Source organism: Thunnus thynnus, chromosome 15 (assembly GCF_963924715.1).
Source record: "Thunnus thynnus chromosome 15, fThuThy2.1, whole genome shotgun sequence".
Taxonomy (NCBI): Eukaryota; Metazoa; Chordata; class Actinopteri; order Scombriformes; family Scombridae; genus Thunnus; species Thunnus thynnus.
Genome location: NC_089531.1, coordinates 13,947,389 through 13,966,641, shown reverse-complemented (window position 1 = coordinate 13,966,641; position 19,253 = coordinate 13,947,389). Strand labels below are relative to the sequence as shown.

The 19,253-nt window shown below is 38.1% G+C and overlaps 2 protein-coding genes across 2 annotated transcripts; both read right to left on the bottom strand.

Annotated features, from left to right (window-relative positions):
• Positions 1–1,780: 1,780 nt before the first annotated feature.
• Positions 1,781–7,317, bottom strand: sf3b4 (splicing factor 3b, subunit 4). Its single transcript, XM_067612791.1, has 6 exons — positions 7,233–7,317; positions 4,536–4,664; positions 3,892–4,434; positions 3,018–3,185; positions 2,650–2,811; positions 1,781–2,124 (listed from the first exon to the last, which is right to left on the bottom strand). The coding sequence occupies exons 1-6, from the start codon at positions 7,264–7,266 to the stop codon at positions 1,961–1,963; spliced, it is 1,200 nt and encodes a 399-aa protein (XP_067468892.1). The 5' UTR covers positions 7,267–7,317; the 3' UTR covers positions 1,781–1,960.
• Positions 7,318–8,536: 1,219 nt separating this feature from the next.
• Positions 8,537–17,702, bottom strand: lix1l (limb and CNS expressed 1 like). The gene is made up of 6 exons (XM_067612790.1): positions 17,134–17,702; positions 13,897–14,060; positions 13,613–13,753; positions 12,613–12,708; positions 12,294–12,371; positions 8,537–11,505 (listed from the first exon to the last, which is right to left on the bottom strand). The coding sequence occupies exons 1-6, from the start codon at positions 17,474–17,476 to the stop codon at positions 11,254–11,256; spliced, it is 1,074 nt and encodes a 357-aa protein (XP_067468891.1). The 5' UTR covers positions 17,477–17,702; the 3' UTR covers positions 8,537–11,253.
• Positions 17,703–19,253: the final 1,551 nt, after the last annotated feature.

Here is a 19,253-nt window from a genome sequence, read left to right as displayed (position 1 = left end):
TCCATCTGCTTTTTTTTTTTTTTACTAACAGATGATGTTGATGATTGTCTGTACACATGATTATCATATTGTGTGCACAGACAACACACACGTGCAAGCACACCTGACTCCTGTTGCCATGCCAACCATTTGCCTTCCTTGATCCCCACCACCCCCCCTTTTTTTTTACTGCATCAAGACCCGCTGTGAAGAAACGTGAGCTTTCTTGGCAGTGTGATGTCATCACCTGTACGATACAGATCTATTTACACTTGAATTATACATTTAGGTGTTTCTTTAAGTCACGTGTTTAAAAAAAAACTGACATACACGAGGCTCTGCAGCAGTGAGGTCTTTGTCAAATTATCAGCCTCTCTGTTGGAGAGTAAAAAGCCCCGATTTGGGAGAATATGGTGAAAACTGTGAGGATGATGATGAGACATTTTAACTCAGCACCGATTATTTCTACTCATGATAATAAGAAGCCATATCTCTCTTTTGCAGTGTGTGGGCTGATAGTAATCATGTGAGGCAGGTAATAAAGCGAATTTTTAATTTAGTAGAATCTTCGGACTCGTGTTATTTCATTTCGGAGAGCACAGCCTCATATATATTATACTGGAGTAAAACAAACTGTTCATGCTCCTTATTCTTCACCTGATGGCTGGTGGTGGAAACAGTTAAAGCAGATGATTTAAAAAATCTATTCATTGTAAAATAATTCATTTGTATTGTCCGATTAGATATCAGTTAATTAAATGTTTTATAACGATTTTCATGACATCTGTGGTCCTCCATAGTAGTAAAAGTTGTATGCACAGTGTAAAAATACTACCCATTCATTCATAGTGTTTCTGTGTTTATGTATTATCAGCTAAATATATTTAAAACATTATGCAGAATGACTCATTCTCATATATATTGTAATGTTGGATTATTATTATTGATTAATGATCATGTATAGGCAGGATTTTAAGGTTGTATCTGCTCTAAGTGGAGTACAGTAACCTCATGTAACTTGCAACACAACCAACCTGCACATACAGTTTCACTGTGTGATTTTGACCATCCCATGAAAGTAAATCATTTTTGTTGACCCAGTAGCAGCAGGACCAAAGCACAGTGATGCTGGTCAGTCCATCTGCTTGTTGAATATTTTTAGCAAAAGCAACAACAAAATCTGACGACAGCTACAAGCCAAACTGCTATGATATTTGGCATAAATATTGTCCTCAGAACTTGATTGCTAGTGCTTTTGGTGACTCCCTGACCGTTCTTTTCTCACCACCAATGAGCCAAAACGACCACCTATATACAAGAAATATCAAAATATACAGGCTTTTCTCAACAAATGGCTTTTCCACTGGTAGTATAGTATATAGTAAAGGCATAAATGGATCTGAGAAACATTATTTATGACTCTGTTCAACATCAATGAGCCTGTAGCTACACAACTGGCACAACTAAATGAAATGCAGTTATTATCAATGTTAATCACACCTGCACTTTCCCTATTATATCTCAGAATTGTTTAAAAAAATCCCCAAAAAACAAGGCTTACTGCAATGAACTTAACGTAGTATTTTAATTCTCCACAGATAATGAACTCTGATATCTGGTGTCTCGGCACTGACTCTATAGCTTCTCTCAAGCTCAATTCAAAGGCTAAATTGCTGCTATGTCAGCTTTTGTTGAATGTACAATATTTAACAGTTCTATAGCAAAGTGGACAAATCTGACCCATTATGAGCCAAAAAGTAAAATTAATTAAAAAAAACAAAACAAAAAAAACATCCAAAACTTGTACTAAAAAGTTTATTTGTCAAAAAGGTCTTTCATCTGTACAGTGACCCAAAAAAATACAAACAGGTGGTTAAATTATTCTCACAATTACGAACTTGAGTAGATCTAAAGATGTTTCTTTAAAAAAAAAAAAAAAAAAAAAGCAAAATGAAAACCCATTTTTGGAGTCTGAGAAAGATTACGGTGGCATTGGGGCCCTCATAGGAACCCTAGGTGGGGCACCGGGGGGCCTCGGTGGCATAAGAGGACCTCTCTGGAAGCCAAAGGGAGGAGGACGAGGAGCACCATAGCCGGGTGGAGGCATGGGAGGAGGCCCTCTCATACCTGGAGGCACGGGGTGACCTGAGGGAGACAAAGAGGAGTCATCTCGTGTTAAATACTTCAAACTATAACGATGTTCAATCACCATATGCAAAGTTTAGTGTGCTTAAAATTCAGGAGATGTAGTATTTTAGCACTCTGAGCAAGAGGTTGTTTTTTTCCTTTTTCATTTGTTTCCCTGTATTCTTTTATCCAGCAATTATCTCTTCAGTCAGTTCTATTAATGCATGTTTGTGCTGTTCTGTGTGAACAGTGTAATATTAATCAAAAAGTAATAAAAAGTTTGTCACAAAAAATATTACAAATCTGTTTTGGATTTTGTTCAGACTGACTTCAGCACTGCTTGATAAAATGAAGGGAGTGAGGTGTAGCGATGGTTACTAAGTGAACACTTTAGTTGTTGTTTTATAGCCAAAAATACTCAATTATGTCAATTATTTAAAAAAAAACAACAGAATTTTCCCCTTAAATGACAGAGATAGTGTTTGTGAGCTGAAGGGACTTTTATTTGACAACAAAGACTTGAGGTGATGCCATATTTCTTACCCATGGGCGGTCCATACGGTGCTCTGGGTGGCATACCCATAGGCGGCGGTGGGGGCATGCCGGGGGGTGGCGGTGCCCGTGATTGAGTCGATCCTGGAGGCGCAGGAGGTGGAGGCACCATGCCAGGAGGAGCAGGAGGGGGCATGGGCATCTGAGGCATACCTGTGTGACAGAAACAATAAAGTATACAGACAAGCTGGAGCAAGGAACTAGTGTCTCTATTTTTTTCCAGATCTGATCATGAACATTCCAGTTTGCACGGACAAAAATGTCTATTACATACTTTAAAACTAGGTCACTATATTGTGACACAATTTTCCACTTGCACCCACCATGAAGAAACGTTTTTAAGCGTAACAAGCTATTACCTGGATGCATGTTGCCGGGAGGGAACGGCGGTGGTCCGGGTGGAGGTCCACCACCACCCTGTGGGCCTGGTGTCCCTGCATTTGGAGGCATGGCCATATTGGGGGGCATTGCTGGAGGCATCGACCCAGGAGGAGGAACAGGAGGGAAAGCGCCAGGAGGTGGCAGGCCTGCACAGAGACAGGTTGGATTTACAAGTTATTATTTCATGTTCTACGAGTAAACAAAATCAGGCTGTTGAATTGGTTTAATATAAGATTCCATTTATCATAGACAATGTTATTATTATGTAATTGTATTAGTATATCTTCAGGAGCCATGTTGACTTTAAGCTAACAACATTGTCCGAGATTAAATCAAATCAGTGTCATTCTCACCCAGCTGATAAAATATGCAGAGCAGCGCACTCACATATCCAACAGGATCCTACTTCGTCTCAGTGCCAGTAATGAAATCTGTTACTACTCTCTTGGCACGCACAACATTTAAATACTCAAAGTAAAACCATTAATCAGAGGCAGCTACTGTGTATGGATTATGGCTGTGAAATTCAAGAGAAAAAAAAACAAAACACACACCAACACCACTAATTGTAGCTCAGAGAAACAGAAACTAAAGACTAATTTGAAAATTGCAGATGTGCAACCACACCACTAACTAGGGTCTTTGCACCCACGGCATACAGATTTGCTGGAATTATTGTTGTATCCTTTTATATGTAAAACATTTTCACATCAAAGCATCGACTCTGCATCGACAATTTTTATATTTTAGAGTGAATCAAGTATGATGATGGAAAGAAATTTAACAGAAGAATCAGATGAACGTCCTAAATCCTTCAACATCTACTGTGTTTAAACCGTATTTCAGTCGTACCAGGCATAGGCATCCCAGCTCCCAGTGTGGTCAGGACCGGCGGCGGAGCGGTCGGTGGTGGCGGAGCATCTGCGAACAGCTGGTGCGGCCTGTCTGCCTGGGAAAGAGGGTTTTGGGCGGCCAGGAGTCGCTCTGCGGCCGAGCCGTGACGTTCTCCTTTGGAATCCTTCTTGAAGGCGTAGGACACTGTGATGGGCCTGTTGCAGAGGTACTGGCCGTTCATGGCCTCGATGGCGGCATCTGATGCATCGAAGCTGGCGAAATTGATAAAAGCGTAACCCTTGGAGTTGCCGGTGTCTGGGTCTCGCATGATTTTTGGCGTCTGGAGGATCACGCCAAAGGCACTGAATGTGTCGTAGAGCAATTTCTCATCGATCTCCGGGTCAAGGTTACCGATGAAGATGTTGGCGCCCACATCCAGGTTTTTGTTGTGCGCTGAGGCCTTATTAACTCGAATCGGTTTGCCATAGAGCTTTATCATATTCATGATTTTGATGGCGTAGTCAGCATCCTCTTCACTGAGGAACTCCACAAACCCATATCCTGTCGAAGAGTGCAGAAGTTAGCTTGTTATTTATGTTACCATAGAGATTCTCAAAGGTGTTTTTCTCCCTTGAGTGACATTTATATTAGCTGTCACTTACCTTGATGTTGGCCCGTGACCCTGTCTTTGGGCATATGTGTGTTCACCACAGGACCAGCCTGCAAAAAAAGCTCCCATAGCAACGGCTCTGACACCTTCTCATCTAAGCCGCCAACATACACAGTGGCATCTGAAAAAAGAAATGAAAATAAACTTGAGTTCTCAGAGATGAGACCAAACATGGGATTGATTGAGGTGAAGTCAAAATACAAGGGAATGAAGACGCTTAATGTCTGGTTGCTGCGGATTTACCATTAATCACATATGAATGCCAAATATTTATTTATTACAGACACAGGTTGCTTGTTTTTCAGATTAAATACTCTGAGTTTTGAGCAAAGCGTCACTTTGAACTCTAGTAACCTGTCATGGAGCTTATTCATTATTTTTGACTACTGCTGCAATGATAAGTTGATCGACAGAAAATTAATCACCAGCTATTTTCAAAATTTATTAATTGTTTAGAGTCATTTTTTCAGATGAAATTCTGATTCCAGCTTATCAAATATGAATATTTTCTAATTTATTTGGCCTTTTATGATAGTAAACTAAATATTTTGGGGTTTTGTCTTCTTTGGTCGGGACAAACGAAGACGTCAGGACGTCACCTTTGGCCTTGAGAAACAGTGATTGACATATTTCACCATTTTCTGACATTTTATAGACCCAACAACTAATCGATTAATCAAGCCAACAGAATAGCCAAATTAGCTGACAGATTAATCGACAATGAAAACAATCGTTAGTTGCAGCCCTGTTTTTGACATTTTATAGAGTTAATCATTAAGAAACCATTTAAATATAAGTGACAGGGTAGAATCGTGAGAAATCTTTCGCTTCAGGACGTATTTCCCATTGATTATCTTATTACTGTACATTTAAGTTGTTATATGACCTGAGCACCCCAAGACAATCTTTGCTCAGTGAGACTAACAGCTGCACTCCAGCAGCAGCAGTTATGGTTATAGTTACATATATTAGAGGACAGGTTCACAATTTGTCAAGTCTGTCTCAAAGGCAAACTTCTGTATTTTTCAACCTGGACCCTATTTTCCCATCTTTTTGTGTCCAAGTGACTAATGGGGACAACAATTTTTTAAATTGGTCCAGTATTGAGCGAGAGCGCTGCAGCCGACAGCCACAAAACGGTCTGCAATGTAATATGACAGGTCAAAGAAAAACGTTCTATTTCTCTGTAGGGTCCTTTCCACATTGTTGTCAGACACTAACAATAACAATCTGAGCCTGTCAGTGGCAAAAACAAGCACTTTTAGTGGATGTACATTGACAGTGTGCAATTGCAATTTTAAAACAATAGTCAAGAGCCCAAATGAAATAGGTTTTTCTTGCCATAATCATTCCTTCTGTTCATACAGGCCATTAGATCCTTTCATAATGCATTTACAATGGAAGTGATTGGAGACAAAATACACAAGCCTCATTCTGTGCAAAAATGTACCTTAAAGTTTATCTGAAACTAAAATGAAGCTTCAGCCATCCAAATCAGTCAAATCAAGTAGATATCTTTCAATGTTTAAGGCTTTTTAGTGCCAAAGTCCCTCTTTGTGTTACTGAACTTCCTCTGCAGCTCAACAGGGAAACACTGTCCAAGGAAACACAAAGAGGGAATTTGATGCTAAAAAGACTGTAAATGTGGCAGATATCCACCTGATATGGCTAACTCAGACTGCTGAAGCCTCATATAAGCTTCAGATAAACTTTTAAATGCATTTTTGCAAAAATGACTGTGTGGACACACTGTGGATTTTGGCCCCCATCGAAAGCACAGGGCCTTCTAATAGCCAGTATGAACAGAAGGAATGATAACAGTGCAGAAAACCTCTTTCGGTGTTCATTTGAGCACCTGACTGTTGTTTTAAGACAGACTTGAAAAATTGTGCACCTATCCCTTAGGCCTTACTCTGCAATTACAACAAATCGACTGATTATTATGAAAACACTATTAGGGAAACTTTTGACATTTCAGACATTTACATCCTGCTGATTTTACATAGATATGACATCAATATCATTTTAAATATCAAAATAATAGCAGTGTAATATCTTACTAACTTATAGGTCGTCTGACACAATGTTGCCAGAAATATTTTGCATATCATGTAGCTGTTGTGGCTTTCCTCGTTTTATAAGGCGGTATTAGAGCTAAATAATAAACATGTTGGACCATTTAGACAGCTCTTGATGTCTAAATGTATTTATGCATTCTCAAAGACCATATCTTCTTCTCTTGGCTTGATTGACAACTATGTAAAACATCCTGAATCCGCATTGTCACTTAAGTTAACTAATTTCTGCCGCAGACTCCCTGTTAGCTCTGTAGCTTGCTAGGCTAGCTTTAGCTGTTAGCTAACAGGATGTACCTCCTCCTAATACACTAACAACAGTCGCCACACTAATTAAATCAATTAAGAATCAACGCTACGCCTGTGTTCTTATGCAGCAAGCAGGTAAAAAGAAGTTAAAGTAAACATAACTGGACTTTAGTGGTTAAATTAGCAGCAAGCCAAGCTAACGATAACTGCACACTTCCATGTGATCGACCGGCTGTTTACCACAAACTATTAGTTAACCAGGCGGCCAGCGGCGCTCAGCAGAGACAAGATGAACAGTTTGAAGTGCAGATTTATAAATGACTGAAACAAAACGGCTGAAGCTGGTGTTACAATGATGTAGTTACCTTGGTTTCTTTCTGAAATTGGTCCCGCTGCCATGTTGAATGAACAACGGAGGGCAAGCGTCCCATACAGAAGCCCCGCCTCTTCCTGCGCTCAGAGACGGAAGTAACAAAATAAAATAAAATAAAATAAAATAAAATAAAATAAAATAAAATAAAATAAAATAAAATAAAATAAAATAAAATAAAATAAAACAAATCTGGAATGTCCAGAAAATATTTACTTATTTGTTTCAAAATTCTATAGGCTTACGTAATAGATTAGTTGTCAACTAATAAATTAATTGCTAACTATTTTGATAATTAACAAATCGCTTAGTAATTTTTTAAGAAAAAAGTCAAAATTCTCCAATTCCAGCTTCTCAAATGTGAATATTTTCTCATTTCTTTAGTCCTCTATGACAGTAAACTGAATATCTTTGGGTTGTGGACAAAACAAGACATTTGAAGACGTTACCTTGGGCTCTTCTTTGACAATTTATGGACCAAAGAACTAATCAGTTAATCGAGAAAATAGTCTACACATTAGTCAATAATGAAAGTAATCATATGTTGCAGGCCTAATTTTCTTACATTAAGCGACTGGAGAAATTAGTTTATTTCAAATAAAAGAGATGATTGTGTCTCGTCACACAAGTTGACACCACATGAAGACAGTGGCAACACATTTCAGGGGCTTGGTAGTCATATTCTGCATTACAATAACAATTAGGCTACTGCCCATTTGGCTAAAGGAGTGAGTATATTTTGATAGCACTGGTGAGCCGAGAGATAAAATTGTAAGTCATACCAAAGATTCTTCATGATTTTGAATTTAAAATAGAAATGAACAGACTTCATGTGCACATCCATAAAAAAGCTACATTACATTTCTTACTCAATATACTACTACCTGAAAAAGAGCAAAGATAACTTTGTCATCTCCACTACAAAAGTGACAAATTTAAGTGGGTACAAAGTTAGAATAGCTTTCCATTCTTTAAAAATTAAGCCTTTAAAATGAATTCATGCTTAACATTCATATGACAATACATACCAGGGATACTACTGATATTTTCTCTTTTTTTTTACTTCTGTCAGCTATGTGCAGGTACCGTCACAGACACAAAGGTCTACTTTAGTCCAAATGTGCTATACTTAAATAATACTATCATTATATTCGCTGCATACAATGTGCTTTCTTTCTAAAGCCTCTAATATTGTGTTATTTACCAATGACAGCCATGTAGTATCTATTTACTTGGTCCTGGTTATGTAGGTTCAGTTTATCCCCCTTGTATGTAAAAGTGAAACAAGTGACAAATGAATAAACATTTGCATCAGCCAATTTATCACATCATATAAATCTACTAAAAGTATAAACATGGAATACAAAATGTTCATAGAAAATACATACAATATGGGCCTCGAGGAACACTTTCATAAAACAATACTGTATAGAATATGAAACATATAAAAACAGAACTTAATCAACACATCATGCATCAAAGCCAAAAGAGGAAAAGCCCAAGTTTTTTTTTTATATATATATATATAAAATGGATAGCAAAAAAATATTGTTAAAAAAAAAGCCTTCATTGATAATGATCACAAAGAAAAGTCAAAGGCATTTATAAGAGGAGAGCTCAGAGATTAATGGCTTGTGGTCAAAAATCACATAATAAGCATCTAAATTAGAAGAAAAACACAAAATACACAAAATTCAAGATCTCCGGCCTCATTCCTATAACAAGCGCATTGAAATACTTTTTTCTCAGTTTTTCTCAATGAACACATTTCAGCTTTAGCACAACTGTACTGGCAGTACAGTAAGTTCCCAAGTTGGACATGAAATTGGTTCAAGGGACGATACAGTCAGAAAACATGTCTGCAGTTGAGATTCTGGGAGCTACATTGTTCAAAAATGTAAAATGAAGTAAACACAAGTTAAAAGGAAATCGTGATTTGCAGATTAGTGAGGTCAAAGTGTGCATTAAACCAGTTAAATGTTGTTATTCACGGGGCAATTGTAACATTTCATTATTTACTGATAGGTGCAGGGTTTTTTAATTACTTGCAAACATTTTTCTACAGGTGCTGCACACACATCTTGCAAGCCAAGTACCAAACCAACGATATATAAAGATTATAAATGTATACCAAAGGTAGTAAGATTTATTAAATCCTTCATAATCTAATGTCGTGTAACATATTAAGGTACTGTAACAGTAATATAACATGTGATCTATAACATTACCTTTACATAAAATGACAAAAGACTATGTAAAATTGAGCAGAACTGTCCTTTAAAGACCCCATTAAATGAAATGTAACCTTTGAGGTTTATTTTACGTGTCTTAACATCGCATGCTACCAATTTCATAAAGGCACGATGATCCAGAGGAATAGATACAGCAATAAAATAATAAAACTGGTCTGGCTTTAATCATACTTCATCCCGGATTCTTTGTTTTTTATTTGCTGTCTCCTCATATTTTGTGTAATCAGTTTCTGCTGTTGACAATCCAGCGTTCAGCAGCAGCACGAGCCATCCTGCTGTTTAACTTGCATGAATGCCGCCCCACTACTCCTTCCACCCAGAGCCACACATTACGATTTAAACTCTCACCTTCATTGCACGGGGTCATTTAAAAGCTACCTGCTGAAATGCCTTCATCGTTATAATGTATTAAAATACATTTTAGATAGACAGAAATATAAAGATATCACATTTACAGTATGAATGAAATCAGGTCCTTCAACATAAACATATTTGGAAGGTGTTAAGTGCAACTTACATACTATTGTTTTTAGCCCATGAATGTACACTAGCACTGCTCACAACCAAAGTCTGCTTCTAGTATCTCAAAAACACATAAACCACAAGTGCTGCTGTGTATCGACTACAATGACTCACACACGATGAATCAACTTCCTTTAACAAAAAAAAAACAAAAAAACTCACAACTGTGCAGCTTGGATTTTTCTGTTGAGATGCCCGTCTACTTTTTTTAGACTACCGTTCACCACTTCTTTCAAACTCGTCTAGCTGAAGCACATGACAAACACAATCAGTATCACAGGAGTAATTTCAACAGTCTAAATGTTTTAAACAGCGTCGCTTTGTAGGTCCTTAAGTTGAGAGCACACTGAAAAAAAATATACATTCTGCAGGTGTCATGCTGAGATAGTTTTCATAAGCCTTCACACACAAAAGAAAAACATAGTGATGGTTCACTGTCGGGTTTTTGAGATACCTGAGCTGTTGTCAGAGCTGTCAGTCACCTGCTGACATCTGTGCCAAGTACCCACAAATTATTACATAAGCCAATAAGTATGTTTCTATTATTAGATGCTTCAATTTCCAAATGCGTATACAATATTCTTTGTACAACAGGTATAACATCGCTGTTGTTTTTATAGAAAAGTGATTGAGTTGTGCTGATATTCGGTGGGATCTTTTATCCCTTTTGCAGTTTCTGTTGTATTATCTTTAGAGATTTTTTTTTATTTATTAATAGACACAGGGTCCATACGTTTCACCATCTTGAGTACAGAATACTATATGTAAGTATAAACACAAACAATACATTAACGAAACACACTTGTCCGACTTCAGAATGATTCATACCTCTAATGTGTTTGGTTTGATGGGTCATATGTCCCGTACATTCACCGATGAAAGGCAGGTTTTGTTTCTGTAGGTCTACTTCGAGTAAATACAGATATGAAATCATGAAAAAAAAAAAAAAAAAGACACGTAAACCTCAGTCAGCTGGTATGCCAAGCATGTTTACAGGTAATTTGAAAGAAGCACTGTTATCCTGTAGGCACAAAGAGGTAACGGCTATGGCGGCAGGTGTTTGTTTTATGGACGGATGTGCATACTGTAAAATCAAGGCCTGATTACCTGGACCTCATAACAACACACGAGATATAAAATTTAGAAGTTCAGAAGAATCACCTTTATATCTATGACGTGATCAATACTGTTACCAGGAATCCTACGGAGTGTGAAGGCATGTTTCCGCAACGGACGGCGTGTTTAGTGTGAGGGCAGAGTGGCAGTGTTGGCTGCGTTGAGTTGGCCCACAGCTAACATCAGGATGTCTTTCTTCTCCTTGTAAAAACGCAGTTCTCTGCCCGCCAGTCTGGCCTCCTCCAGTTCTCGCTCCGTCGAGGCCAGCTCCTGGCCGATAGCGCCCGCGACGCTCTGTTCTCGGTTCACCCAGTCGGCAGCCATCTGAGTGCGCATGTCATCGTCCAGAGCCCGGTGGGAATAGTGAGCCAGCACCTCCTGTGAGGAAAATAACAGTCACGGCTAAGTGTTTGATCGTGTAAATCCCCTTTCTTTCATTAAATGTTGTCAGATTTCTGCACTCGATGATAACTAAGAAGCCATTAAGATTTCTGTAATTCTTCAGCCAAGGCTCTAGTGGCAATAAAAGTGGCAACAGTGTCAGATAAAAGAGTATAAAGCATCAAATCTTCCTTTTGAAGGTGTGTCTAGATGTTTCACGCCAGCCAACCAAGAGGATAAATTGTCAGACAAAAAGAAAATATATATAATATAATAAGTTTTTCAGTACTATGAACCTTATTAGATCATTTTGTGGCATTTTTGCCTTTATTAGATAGTTGGCAGTGAAATGGCAGATAGGCAACAAGGGGAGAGAGATGACTACGACATACAGCAATAGTGCGTGTCTGTATTGTTATGTCTAGTGGTGCTGTTGTATATACTGTATGTAATTTATTCCCAGGTGTCTCTTGTAAAATGAATCATGATCTCAATGAGAATTCCTGTATATATAAGTAAATAACTAACAAACTAACTAAACTTTTGCTTTTTGCTCTTCTTCTATGGTGTCCTTATTTTCCAGCTTGCCACTGCTCTCTAACATTCTGACACAGGACGAAAAAAAAAGACTTAAAAAAAAAGTCTAATACATCTTGAAGAGTAATGTTGTGTAAAAGAAGGATTTGTTTTGTGTAGGAAATACTTCCATGCGAAAGATGAAAACCACTACCGTGCTTTAGATAATTGAGCCCATCTGTGAGACGGGCTTGAATATCAAACGGTACCTGTCGGGAACACTGTCGTTCTCTCATTGCTTTGAGGCTTCCGTTCCAGTGCAGGAGCTGGAAAACAGTCATCAGCTCCTGGAACAAAACACAACCAACGCAGTAGGAATGAGAGACTGAACCCCGGCAAATTGTATGTATTCACATTCAGACTAAACATATGTAAAACATTCAAAGATGAGAAGTGCAATATCTCCCTGTCCTCACATGTAATCAGTGCCCAAACATCACAAGTGCTATTTTCACACTACCCTCATGCATAAAGCATAAAGTAGCATAAAAAGCTACTTGACACAACACATTCCTGATTTTTATGCACCTGAAACTCCAGCATTGATTTTCCTTTGTTGGACTCAAGCATGAAGCGAAACGCCCCGATCCCTGTGTTCGGATTGTCCGCTTCTTCTCTGTTTCCCTGTGAACGACAGCGAGCAGTTAAGAGATTACAGCTTGACATGAGCTGGATTTTGGGGTAAATACAATCAAGAGAAAACAACGAGGAGGAAAACTGAAATATGTGATGCATATTCCACATTTTTCGCTGGGTGGGGTTCACTGAAATAATAATATCTGACATATTTGACATAAGTTTCTCCAGAGAAATGGTGTAATGGGTTTCAATACATTTTGAATAGCAGCCATCTCAGCAAAAGTATGATTTTAGGAGCCAGTTCAAGGTAAAACGATTTTCCTCAATTTCCTTTTCAAAGCATCAGTAGTAGGTATTCATTGTGCACACTTTCAAAACATCTACTGTTCTCCAAAAACACATGTTGCCAACTGCATTACACATACATACAGTACATATAAATTATATACTGTACTTCCATATGTACCTCACATATGAGGTATGTACCTTTTTCTGTCCTTTTTTCAGTGGAGCTGCAACGATTAGTCAATTAATAGGTTCGCTGAACAACAGAAATTAATCGACAACTATTTTGATAATTGAATAATCGTTTAAGTCATTTCTAAGCAAAAATAACAAATATTTACTGCTTTCAGCTTCTACAATGTGACGATTAGATGCTTTTCTTTGTCATACATGATGGTTTACTTAATATCTTTGTGTTTTTGACTGTTGCTCAAGAAAAACAAGACATTTGAAGGCAACTCAGGTAAATTATAATGAGCATTTTTTTAAACTTTTCTGAAATTTTATAGTCAGAACGATTAATCAACTAATCGATAATGAAAATAATCATTAGTTGCAGCTCTATTTTTCAGTTTTATTCAGTGTGCTAATACACTGCAGATAAACTGCTGCTGCGTTGCTTCTTACTAATACAACCTCCAGCAATTTATAGCCCATGACTTACATTGAAGGAGGCCAGAGCCTCACTGACGCTCTTCTCAATGAAGTCGTCTGTGATGCGACGAGAGGGATGCTCATTGAAAACAGAGTTCATCAGAGCAATCTTGGCAGCGCTGCGTCTCGCCTCCGCCTTGGTGGGACAGAACTGTCAAACAGTGAAGAATTCATGAGTTAGCTTTCAAGTGCAATCAGACGCACACACACACACATATATATATATATATATATATATAAAGCCAAGTGAGTACAGTAAGCAGCAGTCACGCTAACAAACTGCAGATGCTGTACCTGGAAACTTCCAAAACAGCTGCCTCCCGGAAGACTAACATAGCAAACATACGGCGGGCTGTTGGATGGGACCATTTCATAAACAACGAGAGCCCCGTTCCGCAAGTCGGCCCCTCTGGTCAGCTTCATCTGCCAAAACTCCTGTAAAGCTTCCACCACGTTTACTGGAGGGCAAACACATAAAAGAAGTGTAATCACATTGTGGTACTGTATATCAACTCTGTCTTTTATCACTGACATTAAAAATACTGGGGTTTTCCAGGAATCTAAATACTTTTTGTGGTTAGTTTGCATTTAAATTCACTGGTTGTTGATTAGTTGCTGGCTGTGCTCTGCAACATCCTCTCTAAACAAAACAAAAAATTGAAAGGGTTGGGGGGAAGGTTATCACAAGGATGCCAAGGGGTTTTTCCTGCTGGTGGCTGCTTAGAGGAAACTACATCACCTCACAGAAGCTGCTTAAAGAAACACTCACTCAACTCTACGCTTCGTGTCCCTCATGATGGGAAGTTAAATTCCTGTCCTCCATAAAGGAAAAACAACAAAGAAAACCAGTAAAATTTGCAACTGAGTCATAAATGATTCCTTCGTTCTTTGGTTCTGCGGGGAGGTGTGAGTGCAGCCAACATTATTTGAGGCTCTTTGACTTCTGTTACCTCACAGCTTTTTTCCTGCTGTGCTCTCGCTGTTTGATATGAGCACAGACAGCCTGCTTCTGGCTCACGCACACAGTCTGGAGTCTGATCAGTGCGTTTTAGAGGTGCAGCTTCGCCCACTATTGAGGCTTCTGTAAACAAGGTCGGAGGTTTATACTGACATCGGATAAATACTGTAAACATAAACTGCAAATCTAAATCATTTTGTTATTACTCTACCTGTGTGAAAGTAAAACTCTTTCTATTGACTTTGTTGTTATTGTTAGCTTATGATTAAAACATGACTGATGTGTTATTGAAGAACTACTCATCAATATCTGATGTGAAAGTTGCATCCTCATAAGATATATACTGTGCATTAGTCCATCTAAATCATTACACACTTGATTATTTATCTTAAATATTCTTTCAATGGTAGTAGATGTATTGTAAGTAATTTCATGTTCATTTTGCTGATATGTGCAGTAGTTCCCCCGAGAACAAGTACATCCAACAAACCACATTCAGACCCTGACAAAGTTGTTTTTGAAAAATCCAGAAAGAATAAAGGATTCAGCACAGTGGGAATGTAATATGTTTGGTCTGTTTTCATCAGTTTCCTAAAAGACAAAAGTGAAAAGAGACTATTGAGAGAATATTGGGAAAGACTGGAAATATGTGACCTTGGCACTGATCTCAAACCCACGATGTGACAGTTTCATGGCTTATGACTTAGTTCCTGATGCATCAGGAACACCCTGCTTCCAAATTATCCTTATAAACATTTGTCTCAAATCAAAAGTACAAACTTTTAATGATAATATACAGAATCATGTTGTGTGATCAAAAGGACTCTACTGTATCTATGATGCACATGGCAATACTTAAAATTTTACATTTTTGGATATTGGATATTATATAAAATATTGCAGAAATTAGGTCTATTTAAATTATAACTGAGTAAATAGTTTGATTTTATTGCTTCTCTTAAGGGAGACAAAAAGGGTCTTTCTTTCTTAGTAGTGTTTTGTACTAAGAATGACTTATCTAGAATTCCCTGGTAATGGCATAATGACATTTATATCAAAGGAAAAAATGTAGAAAGGACCCAAAAATGTTGGAAAAATGATTATCGCAGAATGCCAAAATATAACACATTTTCCCGTAATTGTTCTGTAATTCTGCGATATTCACATAACACCCTCTTTCTTCACGAGAGTAAGTCGCAAAATTGGAGCAACATTAAAAACAAAAATACAGCCCCGATAAAACAGTCTTGATGGTGCCAATGTTGGTGTTAAGTAGCCTAATTGGGATAAATGAGTAAAGAGGCTGTTATTCAGAGCACAGGGGGACAATCTTTTGGAAATAAATCCTATTACAACCAGACAGGAACACTTGTATTAGCTCCAACTGCCGACATTACTACGGCTTTTGGTGTAATGTTATGAGCGTGGCCTTTGCCAGTATGTTGTAGTGAAAAATAACAAGGTGAACATCTATAGTAGGTGACCATCAGAAGGCAATCAGCATTCAGTATGAGCACAAATCAATTATATGTTCAGCAAATCTATAATTCATGTCTTTTTCTGTAAACATTTCCTGTCATAGTACAGTATATCCACCTGGTGCTGCTTACTGTAATATAATGTATAGTTTAGATTTAACGAATATTTGTGATCAACTCTGGAAAGATGGATAAAATCATTAAAATTTTACTCACTATATCTGCTATTGTTGACAATAGTACGAATAGCTTTTGTTAGTCAATGTTATTAAAGTTTTTCACAGTTTTATAGGGCTGGGCGATATTGACAAAATCAAATATCATAATATCTTTTACCTCGATATCGATATTGCAACATATTGTAGGGACAACTATAACGAGATTTTTGATAAATAATCATCAGTTATGTGGATATAATGACTAAGTGTGTAAAGGCAAATAATAGAACAGCTAGAAAAGTCTGGTAAATTCAGAAAAATACATCACTTTACTGTAATGCAGCCTTTAAAACCAGGAAAAGACAACACTTATGCCATATCACAATATTAAGATATCCAAAATCTAAGACGATATCTAGTCTCATATCATGATATCAATATAATATCAATATATTGCCCAGCCCCAGGACCAGTATTATACTTTGTCCCATGTAAAACAGCTTTAACATTGCTAATTAGGAGGTATAATACCGTATTGTTCGTAAATAATCCCCTTGAGTTGTAGTAGTTAATCCCATAATGAATTGTGATTGAAGATAACGTTACTTTAAGTGTGTAAATATCAAAGGAAAACTTTTAGCTCCAGACAGAAACATTGTAGTGTTATTACATCACTTAAAAACGTGCATAGTAAACTGTAAAGTCAAAGTAAAGTCGGTGTATTTGACACTGTGCAGCTACACATGAATATTACAGGAATGTGGCTCGTTTTTTTCCGTTGCTAATCCACTTCCAAACAAATGGCGCAGCTAAAAGTGTCTTTCTGCTCCTCAAAACTCCCCTCCTCCTCCTCCCAGAGTATAAACTGAGGCAGTGTGACACATATTTAGACCGTTATCTCCACATTAAACTGAAAATTATCCCCACTGGACGTTACCTCTGCCATAACCTTGCGTGTGCTTGGCGAAGCTGCGGACCACAGCCTCCACCGCCTCCTTCAGCACCGCCGGGTTCCCCGGGTTGCAGTGGCCGCTGGCCCCCTGCCCCAGCCCGGCGCCGATGCCGCCGTACAGGCTGTGGAGCTGCAGCGGTGGCGGCGGCGGAGGAGGCCCGGAGGAGGCGGCCAGGGAGGCCGGGGAGGGCAGCAGCGGCGCGATGGGGACAGTCACCCCGGGTCGGAGAGAGGAGGAGCGGAGGGTCCCGGTCGGTCCTGAACCGAATCCAATCCCCGGCTGTAGCCTCTGAGGGCGGATACTGTCCGGGATAACGTTAGACTCCATTGTCCCAACGTCACGTCTGTGAAGTCCGGCTTCTGGGTGAAATCTGTGCCGACCAAGCCGACGGTTTCAGGCTCAAAAAACGGGCTTTCTGGGCTGACCGAACAAAGTCTTGCAGGTTTTTGTCAATCACAGCCGAAAGAAGTAGTTACCCGTTGTTCGGTCGACACATCACAGTGCTGCTATGCATCCTCACTCTCTGGATTAGGCTGCGGGATCGTCAGTCAACTGATGCCTTCACGGACACCTCGTAATCTGCTGCTCCGGAGTTAAAGGACCAACACACCAATGTCTGTGCATGTTTTGGTATATTAACTACCACGAAACTGTATCCACCATGCCCAGGTTGTAGACATGTAAAGTGAGATGTGTGTTTGTATGCTTGTAGTTAATAAGGTTGATATGTTTTTGTGGATTTTTTTTGGAATCAGAATCATCTTTATTGGCCGAGTATGTATGCAAATAGAAGGGATTTGACTCCGGTTTAGTGGCTCTCAATTGTACAAAATAACAACACTACAATCTTCAGAAAGATACACAAGTGATGTCTATATACAGGTGAAACCATGTCTGTGAACTGCAACTGAGATACAAACAGTGCAAAGAATATAGTTAGTGGTTATTTACAGTATATACAGTAATGAATGAATGAATTTCTGTGAACAATACTTCTGTGCTGTTTTATTTATAAAGTGTTTCTTTATTATGACATTCAATGCTATTTATGCAGAAATTCTTATAATCCAAAACTATTTTCTCTCATGGGGAGCAATAGAAGTAACCTTGACCTTAACCTTGACATTGATGACACTGATCCACTATTTTAAGTCTATTTTTTTTTAAATATTCTTTTTATAGTTAGTTTATTTAGTTATTGTATATAATTTAGCCTTTAACTGCATTTGGATTTTTTACCTTTTTTACCTTATTGTTTTTGTATTTTGATTTGTGTCAAGTGGCTGTTGTAATATTTTAATTTCCCTTTTGGATTAATTAAGTATCTATCTATCTATCTATCTATCTATCTATCTATCTATCTATCTATCTATCTATCTATCTTTAAATATTCAGTTTTGCAGAGTCAGAGAAATGATGATTCTTGAGACATTAGTCATTTTTGAGGTCATATAGTGGCAGCAGTGTTGTGTCAGCTTGAATTACAGTATATTGTAAGATGTCTCTTGTTTGTGCACTACTATTTACATACATGATGCTGACAGGATATCAAATACACTCACTGACTAGTGATGGAAGATGAAATGCTACGAAAAAATGACTGAGGTTTCTGATTTTTGCTGGATGCTTGTTTGTCCTGCTAATATGTTAATTTCATATGTAAAACTGAGACTTTGTCATTTGCAAACTTCACTGAAGGCATTTAAATTCTTTTTGAATTTACTCGTTGCTAGAAACTGACAATGTGGTTTAGTCTGTGTACTTTCAAAATAGTCAAATTGAACACTGAACAAGAAGAAGTGGAAAAAATAATTTTATAATGCTTTAATACAACCCTAAATGTCACATTTCAGTAATTTGAGCAACAAAAATTTCAACTTTTTCTCTGTCTGATATTAAGTATAGAGTTTATAGAGCTCTACACAAGCTGTTGTCGTAATTACAATATTTTATACAGGACTTGAAGGCACCACTGGAAAGTCAGAGAAATATCAAGCCAAGAAATCTGAGCCTCCTCTGTTCTCTGGCACAAACAGAGCACAACTACAGTGTGGGCTCACAGCTCCAACTCTGCAGCATGGAGCATGTGGTTAAAACTTGGAAG